At 40.2% G+C, this 21130-nt stretch overlaps 1 protein-coding gene across 4 annotated transcripts in view; it reads left to right on the forward strand.

The window, feature by feature from the left end:
* PTPRO (protein tyrosine phosphatase receptor type O) overlaps positions 1 to 21130 on the forward strand; it is a 143786-nt gene that overhangs the window by 93027 nt on the left and 29629 nt on the right. For all 4 annotated transcript variants that reach the window (XM_060776644.2, XM_060776646.2, XM_060776643.2 and 1 more), the window contains exons 8-16: positions 717 to 837; positions 3805 to 3998; positions 4941 to 5052; positions 9288 to 9439; positions 9966 to 10086; positions 11895 to 12034; positions 17022 to 17154; positions 18635 to 18755; positions 21027 to 21095. In XM_060776644.2, coding sequence (XP_060632627.2) covers positions 717 to 837; positions 3805 to 3998; positions 4941 to 5052; positions 9288 to 9439; positions 9966 to 10086; positions 11895 to 12034; positions 17022 to 17154; positions 18635 to 18755; positions 21027 to 21095 — 1163 coding nt within the window. The remainder of the gene's footprint in view (positions 1 to 716; positions 838 to 3804; positions 3999 to 4940; positions 5053 to 9287; positions 9440 to 9965; positions 10087 to 11894; positions 12035 to 17021; positions 17155 to 18634; positions 18756 to 21026; positions 21096 to 21130) is intronic.

Genomic DNA, 21130 nt, shown 5'->3' on the forward strand with positions numbered 1-21130 from the left:
TGGACTCAGATAACCCAGTTCAAAGCAGATATTGTAGGATTTTTTTGCCGTGATATTTGGGTTGTATGGCTGTGTGGAAGGGCCCTAAGTTGTCTGAGTAAAATGATTAAATCAATATAACTGACACATGTCAGTTCCATTTGCTTCAGTTGTGCTGCCCTGGGCATGACTTAAGTCAAGATGTATATTGGGTTTTTATTTTATATGACATTGAAATTTATTAGTGTTGAGGTCTGATTAGAATGACCTGAAATAAACATACACAATGAAAGTCCTAAGAAAGAGCCTTGTTGTTCTTCTTGTTGTTGTTGTTGTAAACCTTTAATTCATTTCTGACTTATGGTGATCATAGAATGTATTGTGGAAAGGAATTCAGGGAATTTTAATGCAAGTGAAAAACATCAGTTTATTCAAATTGTGATGCCAGAGGAGCATTCTGTGGACACCATGAGACTCCAGAAGACAAATAAATGGGTCATAGAGCAAAGCAAGGCTGAAAACTCAAAATGACTAAGCTGAGACAATGGATATATCAAGGGATGGTGTGATTTTTTTTTAATATAAGTGTGTATGCAACTATGCATAACACTAATGATACCACAGGGCCCACTCTACATTTCAGGTTTTGGCTCATAAATGTTTGGTCCTGGGACACTCCTGAGCTGGCAAGTCTAATTCCTTCTCTGCTTTTTCCTTACTCTGTTTAACTTCTCTAGGTGAACACAAGTAGCAGCTTCATTGAAAACCTTGTTCCTGGTGCTCAGTACAAAGTTGTGATCTACTTACGGAAGGGACCCCTGGTTGGGCCTCCTTCTGATCCTGTTACATTTGCCATTGGTAATCACCTTACATGTGCTCTCTTTCTTGTTTTTGGTCATTGAAATAAATGCCTCTTTTTATTTAGGAAAAGGGGAATGAGTATAGTACTGCTGAACTGCAGTACCTGAATATTAGAATGAGGGTAAGGTGTTATGGTAGGATTGAGGGCCAAATGTCTTCTCCTGGGATACTCAAAAATCCATATGGGTTACTTGAAATCTTATACAAAACCAATGGGAATCCACTTGTGGTTTTGAAGGATGTTTTATTTTAAAAAGTTAAGCAGTGTATGGTAATTACATATGATTTATAAACTTCTGAAGGTTTCCGAAAGACAGAAACCTTTCTGAAAGTCAGATAACCTCCCCTTATCTGGGGAGGGCAGAAAAAAGTGCTGTGTAGGCAGCCCGAATGACTTTGGGATGGCATGTGGGAGCGAGGAGGACCAAAGAAGCATCTTACATCCTTACTTGTCCAGTGCCATTTCTCGTGCTTTCAATCCCATCCACTTGGTAGAACAGCATTCAGATAGAGTCCATGCATGAAGAGTACATCTGATGGCAGTTATAGGTCAAAACATCAGGATCACCAAAGTTTTCCTACTCTCATTTCAGGAGATATGATAGTTAACTTGCTTTGAATCTAACAGTCCATATCCTGATCTTCATCATCCTGGTGCCTCTTCAGCTATGTTGAACTATAATTCCCATCATCCTCAGTCAACAATCCCTGCTTTATCACATCTAGGGGATGCAGCCTGTGTAGGGTTACAGCCTGTGTTGGATAGGGTCACACCCCCTGAAGACATGTGTTTGCAGTCTGGCCATGCTCCCAGATTCGTTGCTTACCCTGGAGGCCCAAGTGTCAACAGTGGCCAGGAGTGCCTTCACACAATTAAACCTTGTGCACCAGCTGCGCTCATACCTTGAGACACCAGATCTGGCGATTGTAGTCCATGCCTTAGTTACATCTTGTTTGGACTACTGCAATTCTCTCTATGCGGGGCTGCCTTTGAAGATAGTTTGGAAGCTTCAACTAGCCACAGATCGGCAGTCAGGTTACCAACTGGAGCCTTGTACAGAGAGAGAACTACACCCATGCTGCGACAGCTCCACTGGCTGCTGGTCTGCTTCTGGGCTAAATACAAAGTGCAGGTCATTACCTATGAAGTCTTAAATTGTTTGGACCCAGACTATGTGACAAACCACATATAAACCAGCTCGGGCACTGCGGTCTGCGGAGGAGGCCCTCCTCTCATTCCCACCCCCATTTCAGTGGTGGGAACGAGAGATCGGGCCTTCTCCATGATCGTCCCCTGAATCTGGAACTCCCTTCCCAAAGAAAGAAAAATGACCCCTCTCTCCTCTCATTTAATTTTTTTTTTTAAAAAAAACCCATCTATGCTTTCTAGTTCATGGAGTGGAGGGGGACTAGAACATCTTTAGGTATAACCTCATCTGGAAACTGCAACTCATCCTGGCTCTGTTGGTTGCTGTAAATCATTCATTCATTTTAATGCATTTTAGTTGACTGCATTTTTATTATGCTGTATGTGTGACTGATATAGATCTATTTAATTACTTACCTTTTTGGCTCATTACTATAAGTTTGTGTTGCTGTGTTTGTTCACTGTTTTGATGTGGGTTGCTTTGATTCTATTATTTATTCTCTGCTCAGTCTATTTGAATGGAAAGGATTGAGGGATATATACCTTCGTATCAATGCAGTATGCTTTTCTCTATGCTTAGGTCCCCTTTTCACTATTTTTCCATCATACTTTTCCTGTTATCTCCTTTGTTTTGGGTTGAGTAGCTGAATGCCCTGAAACTAAATGGTAAGCTTTTACTTCTTGCAAACACATCTGTGTTTGTACTCTATCAAACACAGATGTGTTTGTATTGTCGAAGGCTTACATGGCCGGAATCACTGGGTTGTTGTAGGTTTTTTTGGGCTATATGGCCATGGTCTAGAGGCATTCTCTCCTGACATTTCGCCTGCATCTATGGCAAGCATCCTCAGAGGTAGTGAGGTCTGTTGGAACTAGGAAAAGGGGTTTATATATCTGTGGAATGACCAGGGTGAGCCATAGCAGAGCCCCTGATGAACCAACCTGGACACAGCATTTTATTTGAGAACACAGAAATGCTGGACCACTCTCACAACCACCATGTCAGACTACACAGAGAAGCCATTGAAATCCACAAGCATGTGGACAATTTCAACAGAAAGGAGGAAACAATGAAAATGAACAAAATCTGGCTACTAGTATTAAAAAAACTCTAAAATTACAACAGCACAACAACAGAGAGGAAACAAATAAGAACATCTAATCACCTCTCAACAAAAGTTTGCTCCATGCACTCTCAGGCTGTTATATGCTAATCAAGGTGGTCAGTTGAAACATTCACACCTAGCTCCAGCAGACAAGAGTTCTTTGTCCCACTGTGGTCATTCCACAGATATATAAACCCTTTTTTCTAGTTCCAACAGACCTCACTACCTCTGAGGCTGCTTGCCATAGATGCAGGCGAAACATTAGGAGAGAATGCCTCTAGACCATGGCCATATAGCCCGAAAAAAACCTACAACAACCCACAGATGTGTTTGTAAGAAGTACAGGCTTATATGTCTCTTTAGCCTGTATATTCTCAATATACAGGCTAAAGAGACATATATTTTGCATGAAACCATATGCAAATATGAAATATCAAGTTGAGGATGCCTGAGCCACACATTTTTGTATTTAAAGTGCCTACATCTCATAGTCAATGAAATAAGAGATATTTTTTTCTAAAACTTGATTTGAAAATTGAGTACTTTGTGTTCAACTCTTCAGATTACTTGGAAAACTTTGGTATGATGGTTAAATAGTACTGAGAAACACATATCCATACATGCTCATGCACAGCCTACCCCTTTAGCAGAAAAATCTTTTCAACTAATAGTAAAAAAAAACCTTGTGTCTTTTTCATTTCTGTGTTGTAGTGCCAACAGGGATAAAGGATTTAACTCTTTATCCTTTGGGACCCACTGCTATGGTTCTCAGCTGGAACAGGCCTTACCTTGGTGTCTTCCGGAAATATATTGTAGAAATGTTTTATTTCAATCCTTCAACGATGACCTCTGAGTGGACAACATACTACGAAATAGCAGCAACAGTCTCTTTGACATCATCCGTGGTAATGTACCTTGGTTATAGTCTCTTACACATGGATATCCATACCTGCTTCCAAAGAAAATTCCTGCAGATTTAAAGAAAAATCTAAAGTCATGTTTGCATCATTAATTTATTAGATTATTCAAATCCAGCTATTCTTTCAGTGATCTCATAGTCATTTACCTGGCTCTTTCTACTCACCTTACTTGATGGGGAGAAAGCAAGAGGCCCAAGATCACTGAGGGTGCTTCACCAATGTAGAATTAATGCAGTTGAACAGAATTTTAAATACCAGTATTCAATGATATGGCATCCTGAAATTTGTAGGTTTTTGTGTCTCTGGTACTTTTGAGCAGTAAAAGCTAAATATCAAATTACAACTCCCATGGTTCATAGCATTGAGCCATGGCAGTTAAAGTGATTTTTTTTGTCGTGTCAGGAGCAACTTGAGAAACTGCAAGTCGCTTCTGGTGTGAGAGAATTGGTCGTCTGCAAGGACGTTGCCCAGGGGACACCTGGATGATTTGATGTTTTTATCATCCTTGGGGAGGCTTCTCTCATGTCCCTGCATGAGGAGCTGGAGCTGATAGAGGGAGCTCATCCGCCTCTCCCCGGATTCGAACCTGCGACCTGTCAGTCTTCAGTCCTGGCGGCACAGGAGTTTAACCCACTGCGCCACCGGGGGCTCCTTAGTTAAAGTGATATCAAACTGTATTAAATCTACAGTGGTAATGCACTCCTAGCAATTTCCAGGTAGGGACCTGAGCTGGCATCTCCCATGTTCGAATTCAACAATGTTCTATACTGTACAGTTCACTAGATATGGATAATTTCCACCTGTGACTTATGGAAAGAGAGGCAGGGAATAACATCTTGCTTTAATCAAGCATGTTGACATAACCTCATTTTTAGATCTCATTTCTTCAACTCTTTTTCTTCCTGACCTTTTCTCTTGTTTACTCAGAGAATAGGCAACCTGCTACCTGCATGGTATTATAACTTTCGAGTTACTATGGTGACCTGGGGAGAGCCAGAGCTGAGCTGTTGTGACAGCTCCACTATCAGCTTCATAACAGGTAAAGTGGGATTTGATGAATGCTTGACAATAAGTCCATTTGTGACTGTGAGGCTTTCTGCTCACCTGAGGATCATTTAGATGGCAATAAGTTGGATATGACTTGAAGGCACACAACAGCAATAGTAACCATTTACTTTATAATGCAGAGTTTGCTACCTGAAGCCATTGCCACCCTTTGCCTTGAGATAGGGCTCTCTGTATTGGAATGCAAAGCTTATATGTGCCATTCAACATGGCTTGTGTCCTTTAAGCTAACCTGCTGATCTTAGGTCATGGTGAAGAATATTCTCCCTTGTACACAATGATAAACCATCAATATAATCAGCTTCTACATGCAGTAGGAGGGCGAGCAACATCATTTCAGTGAAGCAACAGAACACCTCTATCTAGTCCTTTTCCTCCTGCCTGATAGTAATCATCCGTAGCTCAAGCACTTACAGATATATTCTGCTTATGGTGGTAGTTATAATACTAATGGTAAAAAATGTTCTTAATTAACCTCTGGTCTTCTTTCAGGTCCAAGACACACATGCATTTACAATACAGGTTGTGACCTGTTCATAATTTGAATAGCATTGGAATATCCTTTGGGGAAAATGACAAGTCCCAAGGGCTAGGATTCTGCACTATTTCATCAGAATGAGGTTGAATTTCAGCCTCAGGCAACTTGAGGGAAAGAAAGAGCTCTGTCAGAGGCAGTGACAAAGGAAAAGAAAAGGAAGATAACTACTCTGCTAGGAAAAGCAGGTCCCTTCCCTGTTTGGAATATATTTGTGTTGGTTCATTCTCTTGCCTCAAAAAAAAAAACCTGGATCTGTTTTCACTGCTCGTGAACATAGCCCTGTGATTTGGAGGGCATTTGGTCTCTCTTTTACAGGGGACTGTAAAAGGAACACCTTGAAGTCCCTAAAGCCATTTATTTATTATTCCTTGGACAGCAATATTTTTTCCTTTGTTGCTCCAAGGAAGTCATTTTTATTCAGTGTTTGTCTTCGGCACAGCTTGTGCTTTGTAAAGGTGAGGGGCTCTCTTGAGCTCAGCATATGGGGCAATAAAGAACCAGTGTTTCTCTGTGTATGAGAGAAAGGAAGAAACGAAAAAAGGAAGGAAGGAAGGTCATAACACTTTTATAACATATATTCACAAGCTGCCACAAGATCCCAGCATATTTTGCATGTCATGGGATGTAGTGAGAATATTTAGAATAATGTTTTTAATTAGGAGATGCAAATGGATTATGTTTTTATTACTTTTGTTTGGTTTTATACTATGTATTAATGTCTAAAATGTTTTATGATGTTCTTGGGCATCGAATTGTTGCCTCTGTAAACTGCCCTGAGTTGCCTGAAAGCTGAGAAGGGTGGTATACAAATATAGTAAATAAATAAATAAATAAATCGAATAAAGATAATTGGAAACCTATATTACCTTTTACTTAACTTTATGTGTGACCTCTGTATTCAGCAGAGGATACATTCCAGGACTTTGCATGGATACACAAAGCCGTGGGTATTAACAAACCCTGTTTCAGAAACATACCATAAAGTCATGCTAGAGAACCTAAGAAATGCATAGCAAGGACTTCTCCCTAGGCATCACTAGATCTTCCAATACAACACTGTGTTCAACCTCCAGCAAAATCATATCATAGAATCAGTCGGAGGGGTTAGAACAGTGGTTCTCAACCTGGGGTCCCCAGATGTTTTTGGCCTTCAACTCCCAGAAATCCTAACAGCTGGTAAACTGGCTGGGATTTCTGGGAGTTGTAGGCCAAAACACCTGGGGACCCACAGGTTGAGAACCACTGGGCTAGAAAGTGTTTTGTGTGTGTGTGTTTGTGTGTTGTGTGAGAGCAACGACTGGTACCAGTCCCACAGATATGGGCTTTTACTGTATTTGACTAAAAACCAGAAACACTAGGGAACTCTGTTAGTGACTTGTGAAGAAGCATATCAGGATACACGCAAAAGTGCTTCGGTCCTATTGTGTATCATTTCCATAGCACAATGGTCACTTTGCCATCTCTACTATATGTTAATTAATGACAACCCTATTCTGGACATGGATGTCACAGAACAGCCCAGTACTAATTCCTGCTAATTTATGAAGACATGACTTCCATAGAGGATTCCAGCTGAGATGATTAACTGTACAAATCTATAGGGGACTACTCAGAAGAAGGTCCCAAGCAAAGCAGTGGAACTTGATCCCAGTTAGATGCTTTTAAGATTGTAATATAAAAGGTAATAAACTATTATCTTCACATTTTTGATAGCCTGTCCATGAAAACTTGGAGCACATTTATTTTCTCTTGAGGCAGAAAGTAACTGCCCTGAGTTCTCATGGGGAGATGGGGCGGGATATAAATAAAGTTTTATTAATGTTTTTATTAAAGTAGGATTCAAATGTGACAAGAAAGGGAATTATAACTAAATATGAGATATGATTTATTTTCAATAGTAGAAAAGAGCACATTAGCAGCTGTAGATTAGGCAGCTCCCAAAAAAGCATATCCTGTAACACTGGATTTCCTGCTTTGTTGGGGGGTGGTGGTCAAGTAGTGTGTTTGAGTGTACTTCCAAAATTATGGCTAGATTCACATTGCCCAATAACATAGTTTCAACTGCATTATATGTTCAGTGGAAACCCATATAATGCAGTTCAGTGCTACTCAAACTGCATTATTTGGGACTCTACACTGACCTAATAATAATAATAGTAGTAGTAGTAATGATAAATTTTATTTCTAGATGGGGCCCCTTGTGGCACAGTGGGTTGAAGCACTGAGCTGCTGAACTTGCTGACCAAAAGGTTGCAGGTTCAAATCTGGGAAGTGGCATGAGCTCTCTCTATTAGCCCCAGCTTCTGCCAACCTAGCAGTTCAAAAACATGCAAATGTGAGTAGATCAATAAGTACCACTCCAGTGGGAAGGTAACAGCATTCCATGCAGTCATGCCAGCCACATGGCCTTGGAGGTGTCTACAAACAATGCCGGCTCTTTGGCTTAGAAATGGAGATGAGCACCAACCCCCAGAGTTGGACACGACTAGACTTAATTTCAGGGGAAAACCTTTACCTTTACCTTTATTTCTAGACCACCCTCTCTCCTCAAAGGGACTCAAGGTAGTTTGCACACACAAAAAAGGGAAACATTCAATGCCTCAAATGAGTACAAACACATCAAAGATAATACAAGACAATACACAGTAACAACAGTAAACTTACAGCACAGGAATTAAGCATCAAAATGAAAATAAAACAGAAACAATCAAATAAGACACCATGAACTAAAACCTGAGTAAACATTACAAACATATACCCTAAAAGCAAATTAAGATACATTACATTAAAAATGGCTAACACGGGTGTTTATTTAAGATTTATCGTAGCAGCCATATAATACAAATAGGTTAGCAGCATTCCAGTGGGTTCAACCTGCTTTATTTGGCAGTGTAAACCCTTATAATTTTGCTTCTTCACCTTCCAAAGCTCCCTCTTGTGGGCAGATGTTGGAGGTTTTTTAAGCTGAATATGAAAAGGAATCCGGAGAATTAGGCTGCATCTTCACTGGTATGACACCACTAATGTGGTATGACACCACTAAAACTGCCATGACTCAATGCTATGAAATGATGGCATTTGTAGTCTTTTGCTTGCCAAAGAGTGTTGGTACCTCACCAAACTACAAATGCCAACATTCTGTAACATTAAGCCATAGCAGTTAAAGTGGTGTCAGACTGCATTAACTCTGCAATGCTGTCATGAATGACTTTTCAATAACTTTTCCAGTTCTTATTAGCAGGTTTTAATCACAGTCCATCAAGCAGGTAGTTAGTTACTGCAGGCCGGGGCTTTTATTGGTGTTCCCAAAATTATTAGCTCCATCCATACATTCATCTTCCATTCTTCATTTCATTCCCACACATCATATTAAATTCACGTTTATCAAATCTGCACATTGAATTTCTTATTACAATGCAGATGTACCCAAATAATTTAGTGGTTTCAATACATATGTTCTCTCTAGGCATTTCCTAGGTCTTCCAGCAAAACCTTATGTTATGTTTCATTAGAAGTTGCTCATTCAATAGAGCTCACTGTTATCCTTACAACGCCCCATAACATATGGGGCTCACACTGTATATACATATTGTAAGAATTGTTTTACATACACAGATTAGATTATGATGTTGGTGGTGGTAATAATGATTGTTTTTTTTCTCCCCTAATAGCTCCAGTGGCACCTGAAATTACTTCAGTGGAGTATTTCAACAACCTTCTCTATGTCAGTTGGATCTATGGTGATGACAACACAGATCTTTCCCATTCCAGGATGCTGCACTGGATGGTTGTTGCAGAAGGAAAGAGGAAAATTAAAAAGAGTGTATGCCTAACCACTTTGTGTTACTTTGCTTATTGGATTCAAGTAATTCAAAAGTCACATTTAAACAAGACCATGTAGTTTTCCCATCAGAAATAGTTTATAAGTGAATCCTCCAAGTGCTCCTATTTCTCAAGATAGTCTCCATTTCCTGATACCTCACACTTGTCTCCATAAACTATTTCAATGCCTGGGCCACTAATCTCCCTAAGTAATTGACTCCATTATCTAGATAAATATTTTTAAACACTTTGGCCTTTCAGATGGTTTGGAAACCAATTTTACATATTCCTGACAATTGCTATGGTGGCTGGGGCTTCTGGGAATTGAAGTCAACAATCAGGCAGACCAAAAGTTGGGAGACACTAGTCTAGACTGATGATGAACTCTTCTTCATTGAAAGAATGGTTCCTGATATTCTACACAAACTGAAGGACAGCTTCATCCTTCACCTTGGGGAACTTGCATATGACGGTCAAAGAAATGCAGCCTTACCGTTTTATAGAGATGCTTTCTGCCCCTCTCTTAGGTGACTCGGAATGCCATGACTGCAGTTCTCAACCTTCCTCCAGGAGACATCTACAATCTTTCAGTAACTGCTTGCACTGAAACGGGTAGCAACACCTCTGCATCTCAGCTTGTGAAAGTTGGTAAGTCTTTCTCTTGAAGGTTGCTACAGAGTTTGCTAGAGGAGTTTAGTAGATACTATATATACCTGAGTATAAGCCTAGTTTTTCAGCCTTTTTTTAGGCTGAAAAAGCCCCCCTTGGCTTATATTTGGGTGAGGGTCCTGGCAGGAAGGTGTGGCACTGAAAGAAGGGTCACCTCTCTGCACAGCAACTCCTCCTCTCCTCCTCTCTTATGCAATGTGTACCTTCCTCTCCTCCTTTCTTGTGCACTGTGCCTCGTCTCCTCACCTCTCAGTACCAGTCTTTCTCACTTTTCCTTATTCATATACACACAGAATTTTCCTCAAAATGTATAGTTAAAGTAAACTTTGATTATTATTGAAAGGATACATAAGCACATTTCCACCGAAGAAGGTTAGAGTTATGATTTAATCAGTGTTGGACAGTCTTATCTTAAATTACAGTTTTATACAATAAGTTCACTGTCATTATTATGTTTATTATATTGCATTATTATAATTGTTTTTTTGCATTTGTCTGGGCATTGAACGTTTGCCTTTTTGTGTTGTAAACCACCCTGAGTTCCCTCGGAGAGAGAGGGAGATTTATAAATAAAGATTATTATTATTATTATTATTATTATTATTATTATTACTATTATTATTATTGGAGTCCCTGGTGGCGCAGTGGGTTAAACCCCTGTGCCGGCAGGACTGAAGACCAACAGGTCACAAGTTCGAATCCGGGGAGAGGCGAATGAGCTCCCTCTATCAACTCCAGCTCCTCATGCGGGTAAATGAGAGAAGCCTCCTACAAGGATGATAAAAACATCAAATCATCCAGGCGTCCCCTGGGCAACGTCCTTGCAGATGGCCAATTCTCTCACACCAGAAGTGACTTGGTTTCTCAAGTCGGTCCTGACACGATAAAAAAATAATAACATTATTATTATTATTATTATTATTATTATTATGTAAATATTAAAAAACATTTAACCTACTGATGCCTCAATTAATGTAATTTTATTGGCATCTATTTTTATTTTGAAATTTGCCTGTAGCTGCTGCATTTCCCTTGCTCGGCTTATACTCAAGTTAATACATTTTCCCAGTTTTTTGTAGTAAAATTAGGTCCTTTGGCTTTTATTGCAGTCAACTTACACTCTAGTATATAGGGCATTTATTTTTGGCAACCCTAAAAGACAGGAAAAGAGTGAGAACTGTCAAAGAACAACTTACAAGATGAACTCTGTATCATTTCACTTTGGCCATAAGAATCACATTTGAATTATGTCAGTGGGCATGGATATAATGTCAGAAAACCAATGATCTGAACTTTTGGCTGCAAATGTAGTAAACTGAAAATGACACAAATGTGTTGATGTGTATTGTTTAAATGTGCTTTGTTTTTGAACAAAGTTGGGTGTTTTTATGAGCTCCACAATCAATTTTGAATCTGCTCATAATGAACTACTTTAGAATGACTGTTTCTTACATTTAATGCAATAGTGTTAACCGAAACTGTGCAAATATAATAAATCTTAGAAAACATACATGTGTGTGTACTAAAGTTAAGCTTATATTGCAAAAGGAAATGAAGCAATAACTGAATGCTGCAAAAATTGAGGTGGAGTGCGGGAATCTGCTCCCTTCAAACAACTTCCTGTTTTGAAATTGGTCTCTATTGCTGAGTGAGTTTTGGGAAGAGTGAAACATCTCTTGAGGAGTCATAAATAAAGAACTGGATCTTGTGTTTCCCAACGGATTTTGTCTGCCAGGCTTTCCTGCTGGATCCCAATGACCCATATAACTTGATTCTTTTGTTCCAAGATCCAGCTCCTCCAAGATCACTCTTTGCTGTGAACAAGACCCAAACATCGGTGACTCTTCTGTGGGTGGAAGAAGGAGAAGCTGATTTCTTTGAAGTCTTCTGCCAGCAGGCTGGCTTGAGCCAAGATGCAAAGATCCAGGTACTGTATGTGTTTACCCTTTTCTCAGCTTTGGCTTATCCCTTGTTGAACCTAATCATGGTGGTTCAGATTTAGAACCTAGATTTCTTAGGGCACATCCAGACAGCCCCTTTAATGCGGGAGTTACCGCTATAAAAAGGGGGCTGTTCAGATGATGTCCTGATAAAGCTGAATTAATTCACCACAAACCAGGAAAATCCTGGCTTGTGGCAAATTAATTTGTTAGTGGGTTTAGTCCACACCTTCTTGGAAGGCGTGGGATAAACACACTACTTCCTGTGTCAGTATTCCCACTCTTTTCCAGGCTAAATTAGCTCAGAAAACTGTGAGAATACCAACTCTCCCCCCCCCCCCAAAAAGACCCCAAAAGCAGTTTTTAAAAAAATAAAAGAACTTACCCAGCCTTCATTAGAGGGCTGCTGGAGCTCTCCTGGCACCAGGAGAAAAGGGGGGAGGGAGGAGGAAAATCACTCCTGCGCCTCCCTTTCTCGCCCTAGGAGAGCTCCGGCAGCTCTCTAATGGAGGCCAGGTAAATTCTTTTGTTTTTTACACTGCTTTTGGGGTCTTTTGGGGAGGGCGTTAGAGTGTCCGGGTACTCTCCCAGAAAGTTCTGGGATAACATCTGGAGACCCACACCAGGAAGCACATGCTTACTGAGATGTGTGTGGATAGGGACCCAGGAACATTCACTCCTGGAATAATGGGCTGTGTGGAAGTGCCCAAAGTAATTTGTCCTGTTTGGAATTTGGTTAAGAACCAAAATGTTTATTTAAACTAAACGGCTATTTTTTAACAGGAAATAGGATCGGGCCAGTTATTTATTTATTTATTTATTTATTTATTTTCAGTATTTACATTCCGCCCTTCTCATCCCGCAGGGGACTCAGGGTGGATTACATTGTACACATATATGGCAAACATTCAATGCCAATTTGACATACAATGTATACAGACATACACAGAGGCTATTTAACTTTTTCTGGCCACCAGGGGAGCTGTCACTTTCATCGTCCATCTGCGACACTGATGAAGTACTTCCACATTCCCCGCATGCTTTTGCTGGACTGCTTTGCTGGAGTCTTTTTTATGGCCTCATAAATTAGTTAATTTAGCCTCCCCACACAAGGTGGTACCTAATTTTCCTACTTGACAGATGCAACTGTCTTTCGGGTTGCAAAGATCAACAACAGGCTACACAATTGGTTGGAAGCCCACTCCAACCCGGGCTGGCTTCGAACTCATGAACTTTTGGTCAGAGTGATCTTAATGCAGCTGACACTCAGCCAGCTGCGCCACATGGTTAGTAATAACCATGATATCTAGACATCATTCCGGATATATTCCCAATATTCCTGTGAGAGGATGGTGTTATAATATGTCTAGCTGGAGTCATTTCACACATTCTGTCAAACATGTATTTATTTCTTTTGAAATTTCCAAAGTGGTATATACTAACAACAGAACACACAGTATGCATCAATCAAAATGTGACTATAAAATTGGTCCTAAGGAGAAAATACACTGGTTTAGAGAAATTTCTGTATTCTTGTAAACCACTATGCTTGTAGAGCAGCTCGACTCACTGGGCTAAACAAGTGACTCGCTTTCTCTGATCCATGTCTTCTTGTTGGGTGAATACCTCAAGATCCTTCTATTCCCTGGCAGGATATGACCGTATCTAGGTTCTAATCTTTTCCTTCGAAAGAGCAGAAGGTGAATGAATTGGCCTTGCTGCTGAGGATTAGATGAGAGTGGTAGCGTCAACCCTCGGGGATAGTCATTTCATGGACAACCGGCTCTTCTGAGCAGTTCCTGTGTCTGTTTTCACTTTTTCATTTCCTTTGGTTCTGTTACCAAGAAGAAAGCCATCGGGGTGTGTGTGCTGTGTGCTAGTGTCTCCTAGCTTGGCATGTGAAAGAGAAAGTCAGCAACAAGTTACTGTTTTATGCAATTTTTCAGAGTGAAGGAAGTTGGACATTGTCTAATTTGAATCTGAGGTCAGAGCCTTAATGTCAAGAGTCAACCAGTTCTGATTGGAATCCCAATTCTTTTGTTTTCATTTAAGAAACAGAGATTGTTAATTGTAATATTATCTGGAAACAGTTATGGCTTTACAGTCTTCACCTTGAATTTTATCTACCGGTATATTAAATGTATGTTTTGCAATGTTTTGTTAAATTTTGTTACATATCACAATTCTGTTTTTAATTGTAAATGTTTTCAGAAATTACCCTAGGAGCAGTCTAGAGAGAATCCAATCATTAAAGGTGCCCACAACAATTACATTGCTGATCTTGCTGATGTTTTGCTTTTTCTCATTGCATTATGGGCACATCTTAAAGAACTGAAATAGAGGGCAGACACTGTATGGAAGATAGGTTTGGAACCACCTCACTTACTGATGTGAGTCATATTGGGTTTTCAAAACTGTGTGAAAAGCCAGAAAACCATATAGATTACTAATCTGATTGCAAAAAGGGAAATGTTGAATCATTTTTTCTTGACATAGCTTCGCCACCACATCCCATTTATACTTCTCCGTCACATTATCTTGGAGTCAAGAGTGAAAGAACTGAGCTGCATGTTGGGAAGTGTCATATGGTATGGTGCTTCTTATAAATTGGCAAATGTGTATGACATAGGAGAGGATAGCCTCATCTTGAAGGGCTTCCCGGTTGCTTTATGCAAACTGCCCCCCTGTTTTTTAGTGTAGCATTTTTTTTTCATTTTCGCAATGTTTAAGTGACTATCCTGACTGCTACAGGATGTCTTTGATTCTTTGGGTGTTTTGGACTGCAATCTTCACAATCCCTTACCATTGTCTGCAATGAATGGAATCTTCAGTTTATGCGACTTCAAAAAGTTGGCAAGTGTAAGCAGTGTTGGCAAATATTAAAAGGGTGGTAGTGTTTGCACTCTAGAGGACATCTTGAAATCTGCCTGAAATCTTCCCCTCTAAGGGCGCTTCCCAACAGCACCAAATTGCGGGTTTTCCACAAAGGGCAAAAAATAAACCTGGGACCTGAAAACAGGCCTGTTGATCCTGGGATTTCTGCCTGCAACATCCAGCCTTACTGCTTTGTTACAGGATTTTGAAGCCCACAAGATGACCACTGTTGTATGTCCACTGGAAATTTTGACTTTAAAAAATCCCCGCAGATGCCAATATGTGCATTATTTGTATGAGTTTTATTGCTGGGTCATACATATCTGTTCCTCATTGCTTTTATTTTGAAAAGACAGCAAAATTTGACTAGAGGGCAAAAACTTTGTCCTGGCAAGAGAAACTTCAGACTCCACACGTCTAATGAAGTTCGTGACATAGAAAGTTTGTGCAGTAGGACCTCTCCTTTCAAAGTCAGGACTACACTATTACACTATTTAAAAAGGAACTGGCATTTTCAAACCAGGAACAGAACTTTGACACTATTATTATCATTCAGAGGCTGCATGGCCATCTGTCCAGACAGATTTGGTTGTTAACTTGAGTTTGGGAACAACGGGATGACATTCCTGGGTTATACATGTCTGATCCTCATTGTATTTATCATAAAAACATGGGGAAAGTTGATTACATGGCAAAACCTTTGTTTGTGTGTCAGAAACTTCATTAAATGTGTGTGGGAAGAAATTTCTCTTGCCAGGATAAAATGTTCACCCTCTAGTCAACTGTTACCATGTTTTTAGGGTACATCCAATCAGGAAATACAATCATAGAATCAAAGAGTTGGAAGAGACCTCATGAGCCATCCAGTCCAACCCCCTGCCAAGAAGCAGGAATATTGCATTTAAATCACCCCTGCCAGATGGCCATCCAGCCTCTGTTTAAAAGCTTCCAAAGAAGGAGCCTCCACCACACTCCGGGGTAGAGAGTTCCACTGCTGAACGGCTCTCACAGTCAGGAAGTTCTTCCTCATGTTCAGATGGAATCTCCTCTCTTGTAGTTTGAAGCCACTGTCCCGTGTCCTAGTCTCCAGGGAAGCAGAAAACAAGCTTGCTCCCTCCTCCCTGTGGCTTCTCAGGTTATAAAATGTCATTTATAACCTGAGAACAAACCAACATTTAAAAAATCCTGTATTTTCTGAGTGTAGGGACATATGGGGGTTCATATAGCTGCATTTTTGGCCAGAACCAAGATATTCCCATAACCAAAAATCTTGTATTTTAGCACTTTGCAGTGATGCCTCCCGTGTTTTCAGAGGATGTGGTTTGACCTCCCACCATTTTGAACTGGGAGCTCCTGAGATAAGCTCCTAAGGCCCCTTCCACACAGCTGTATAAAATCCCACATTATCTTCTTTGAACTAGGTTATATGACAGTGTGAACTCAGATAACCCAGTTCAAAGCAGATATTGTGGATTATCTGTTTTGATAATCTGGGTTATATGGCTGTGTGGAAGGGTCCTTAGAGGCAGTCCGTAGATGTCACATGTTGATTTGTCATGTTCCGTGGCACAGAAGCCAATTTGCACATCCTTCACGTAAACCAGGATGTGGCTTGTCTCTAGTCCAGACCTCAGTATATATGTGGTGAAGTAATCACCTTCTTGCTTCACTGTGTGTCTGAGTTGTTGGCAGTTTAATCATGTGTATTACAACACTGGTGATTACAAGAGGCGGCAAGCAGACAAACCTTTCTCCAGAGTGACACAGTGAATTCACTTATACCATCTGCCGCTTTACAGGGTATAATTTGGTGTAATGGTTTTAAGCTATAAGAAAGCAAATTTTGATTGAACACTAGAAGGAAATTCTTGAAAATGAGAGCAGTTTGGCAGTACAACTAATTGCCTCGAGAGGTGGTGGGTTCTCCTTTTCTGGGTGCCTTCAATAGGAGGTTGGACATCCTGCACTGAGCGGGGGCTTCAACTTGATGGCCTATGATGCCCATTCCATCTATATGGTTCCATACTATGAAAGAAACCCGGATTTTAAATTCAGGATGAGTAAACTACCATTTATTCTTCCTTTTCCAAACAAATCTAGGAACCGGTTACAGTGTCTTCACATGTGGTGACAATCTCCAGTCTTCTGCCTGCTACATCCTACAACTGCAGCGTTACCAGCTTCAGCCACAGCAGTCCCAGTGTCCCAGCCTTCATCAGTGTGTCTACTATGGGTATGTTGAATTCTTGTCCCAGTTTTCATTTGTGAAATATAAAGCATGTACCAGGATAGTTTTGAGAAAACAGCTGCCAATGGCCTGTGTTCCAAGTGTAAGAACCTCACCTGCCATTTCATAGTGAAGTGCTTCCTGCTCAATCCACAACATGCTGCTAATCACATCTCTGAAATTATATTATTATTTGTTTATTTACTGTATTTATATACCGCTCTTCTCAGCCCACAGGCAATTCGTGTTATTATATTGGATGGGATATAACTATTTTAACAAATTAATTAAATTAAACTTGACAAGATCTCTTTCTGCCTGATTATCTTTTGGCATTTTTTTTAGGCCAGAGATGTATCTTTTGACATTTTTCATTCTTTCATTTGAGAAGGATTAGTTTCAAAAGTTTTCTTTCTGCTGGGTGAGTTTGCACCTAATCAATGCTTTTTTGTGATATGGGGCAAAATTTTGTTTTCACACAAAAAGGTTAATGCAGAATTTATTTTTGTAGGAAAAATTGCAATGTTTTCTGGGATAATATATTAGGGTTTTGTTGTTTTGTTTTGTTTTTTGCAAAAAAGAAAAGAAAGAAAACTTTTACTTATACCAATGACAAATCTTAAATTATTGGTGTGGGGGGAAATCTTCATCGAAGATTGCTTGTTTTTTTCAAAAATGGGTAACTCAATATAAACCACTGAGCTGCTGAACTTGCTGACTGAAAGGTCGGTGGTTCAAATCTAGGGAGCAGAGTGAGCTCATGCTGTTAACCCCAGCTTCTGCCAACCTAGCAATTTGAAAACATGCAAATGTGAGTAGATCAATAGGTACCGCTTTGGTGGGAAGGTAATGGCATCCCATGCAGTTATGCTGGCTACATGAACATGGAGGCGACTACGGACAACTCTGGCTCCTCAGCTTGGAAATGGAGATGAGCACCAACTCCCAGAAACTAGGCTTAATGTCATGCAGTTATGCTGGCTACATGAGCATGGAGGTGACTACAGACAACTCTGGCTCTTCGGCTTAGAAATGGAGATGAGCACCAACTCCCAGAAACTAGGCTTAATGTCAGGGGGAAAACCTTTACCTTTTTACCTATCTCAATACGTTTTTATATGTTCTTGGGACTAAAAGATTTGTGAGGTTTTTCTCCCTATCCCTACATCATACTATGGGTTAAACCCCTGTGCCGGCAGGACTGAAGACCGACAGGTTGCAGGTTCGAATCCGGGGAGAGGTGGATGAGCTCCCTCTATCAGCTCCAGTTCCTCATCCGGGGACATGAGAGAAGCCTCCCACAAGGATGATAAAACATCAAATCATCCGGGCATCCCATGGGCAACGTCCTTGCAGACGGCCAATTCTCTCACACCAGAAGCGACTTACAGTTTCTCAGGTCACTCCTGACATGACCAAAAAAAACCCTGATATCAGTCTTCACACTTATATCTTATTAACTTGGATCTTTTGCTTGCCTCTGCAGTTACAGAGATGAATCCAAATGTGGTGGTGATTTCTGTCCTAGCAATTCTGAGTATCCTTCTGATAGGACTGCTACTTGTAACTTTGGTGGTGCTTCGGAGAAAACACCTCCAAATGGCCAGGTAGGTCAACAGTTCCCCTTGAAACACTTGCGAGCCTTTGTAAAGAAAAGAGCAACCAGTTTTGTGCCTATTTGCAGGGCTGGAGACCTTCTGGCCCTCGTGACACTGTTCAACTTTTGTTTCCATCATCTCCAATCAGTCTGACCAAAGATAGAGCACCTTGGGAATTGTAGTTGAGTGCTATATGAAGGGACACACATTCCCTGCCATTGCTGCATTGCTTTGTAATCCCAAAGCACCCTGATTCCAGAATAACATTTCTCTTTCCTTTCAAGGTTAAAGATGTATATAATTGCATTTCAAAGCATGACTTTGAAGAGGTGAAAAAAGAAGTGTTAATTGGTTCTCCTTGCAGACATGGTGTTTTACCAGCTGTGGTGTATTTGATGTACATTAGAAAACCCAGGTGAAACATGTACACTTGGATTAGGATAGCTCTCTTAAATTGGATTATGTACGTTTGAGTCTTATTTATAGCTACAGCTATTATCTAGGGTGATTCCCATCCACTTTTCAGTTTCATGACAGTGCTGTCTCTTATTTGCTCACTAGTAGAAGTAAAAAAATGGCAGGTAAATATTTGATACTTAAGAAAGGGCTGTAGTTGGATTTTCTCTCTCATATTAGAAATTATAAACAGCCAGGCGAGTGATGAGGAACAGGGCCTGGATTAAGACCAAATGCAGGGTTGGCTTAGGACCAACTGCAGAGCGAAAATATGGGCAAATTCCACTATTTTCTCAATCTTCCTTTGGTCTCCAATAAGAGGGGAGAGAAGGGGTAGAGATATTCAAACCCACATATTTCTCTCCAGATATTTTCCTGATACGACTTTTTCTACTTCTGACTTATACTCAGGTTTTAGTCTCAATTAAAATAGATCCATGGAATTACTTACAATTTGGTAAATCAGCTTTTATGTAAATTTTGTCCATTTAATGGATCTATTTGAGACTAACAGTTGAATTAAGCAGTTGATCCTCCTTTATGATGCGTGTGCATGCACACAGAAAACACATTCATATACAATATCCTTATCCTAGATCATAAATGGCTTATTTAATGTGCTCACATTGCTTAGGTGTTAGAAATAAGACGTGCTTTACTGAGTAGGATTTATTCCTAAGTGATAGAATTACAGCCTACACTGAACTTTGCTTTAAACTAGGACTAGTAATATTGAATTCCCCCAAATACTGTTGAATTGCAACTCTATACTATGCTGCTTAGAGTTGATTGGAATTTCACTCAACACCTTCCTTATCTAGATAATCACTAAGGACTTAAATATGGTCTGTTTATTTTAGGATATTTATATGCCACCTTTCCTCTATGGGAAAATGTGTTGGATGTTCAAAGCAGCCATCCATGCAGCTCATCTCCAAACTCCTTTATGCTTGCAAAAGTCACTCTGTGACTTTCATGTCTCAGTGTGAATTAAAGCCTGGATCTTCTATAGTCCCATTGTAACATCTGAACCACAGTTGTCATTTTGTTAGAGCTCTGATAATAGTATACGCAGGCATAAATCAGCCTTACACCATTGAATGTCTCTTTTTGTTTGATGCAGAGGTTGAAATTCTTTCCATTGACCAAAGTTTTCCCAAACTTAATGTAATTACTGCACCCCCCCCCCCCAATCCTAGAAGTCATTTTGTGACTTATGAGAGCCAGGAAAGGGATTGGAGAAGTATCCAACACCCAGATATGAACTGATTGTATTCTCCATTGAAATTTCTGGAGGGACTCCAGTGAGCTGCAGTGGAGGATATAATCATTTCATGCCTGACTGCAGGAACATAGCCAGATGTTTCGCTACTTCCACTGACCAGCCATGGAGTGATCATGGTTTAGGCCTGGCATGGTATACCAGTGGTGGTATAGTATGTCCAGGAGCTGGTGAATGGCCAGTTGTATTATAAGATACTATGCTGGACTGTAGGGTTGTAGCCCAATATATCTAGGACTGATCTCTATAGGTGACATCTGTTATCCACTTATAGGCCATATGTACATGGAAGCAGGTTCTCTACCCAGAACAGGTTTTGCTCTACCACAGGAGCAATATACTGTTGGCCTCTAACTGTTACCAGCCTGAAACTAAATGGGTAGTTGTCATCCAATGTAATCTCTAGACCACCATACTCTTATTCTGGTCTAGAGATTACAGAAGAACAGGAATATGCTCTGGTATCTTATTAAAGCAACACCATTATTTAAGCTACATATTCTTATATCTGCCAATTACAACTTTGGGTCTTTCTAAACCAGGGAATGTGGTGCTGGAACCTTTGTGAATTTTGCTTCATTGGAGAGAGATGGAAAACTCCCATACAATTGGTAAGTGTATTACAAAAGATATACTACTGCTTTGC

The sequence above is a fragment of the Anolis sagrei genome, chromosome 5 (assembly GCF_037176765.1).
Source record: "Anolis sagrei isolate rAnoSag1 chromosome 5, rAnoSag1.mat, whole genome shotgun sequence".
Classification (NCBI taxonomy): domain Eukaryota; kingdom Metazoa; phylum Chordata; class Lepidosauria; order Squamata; family Dactyloidae; genus Anolis; species Anolis sagrei.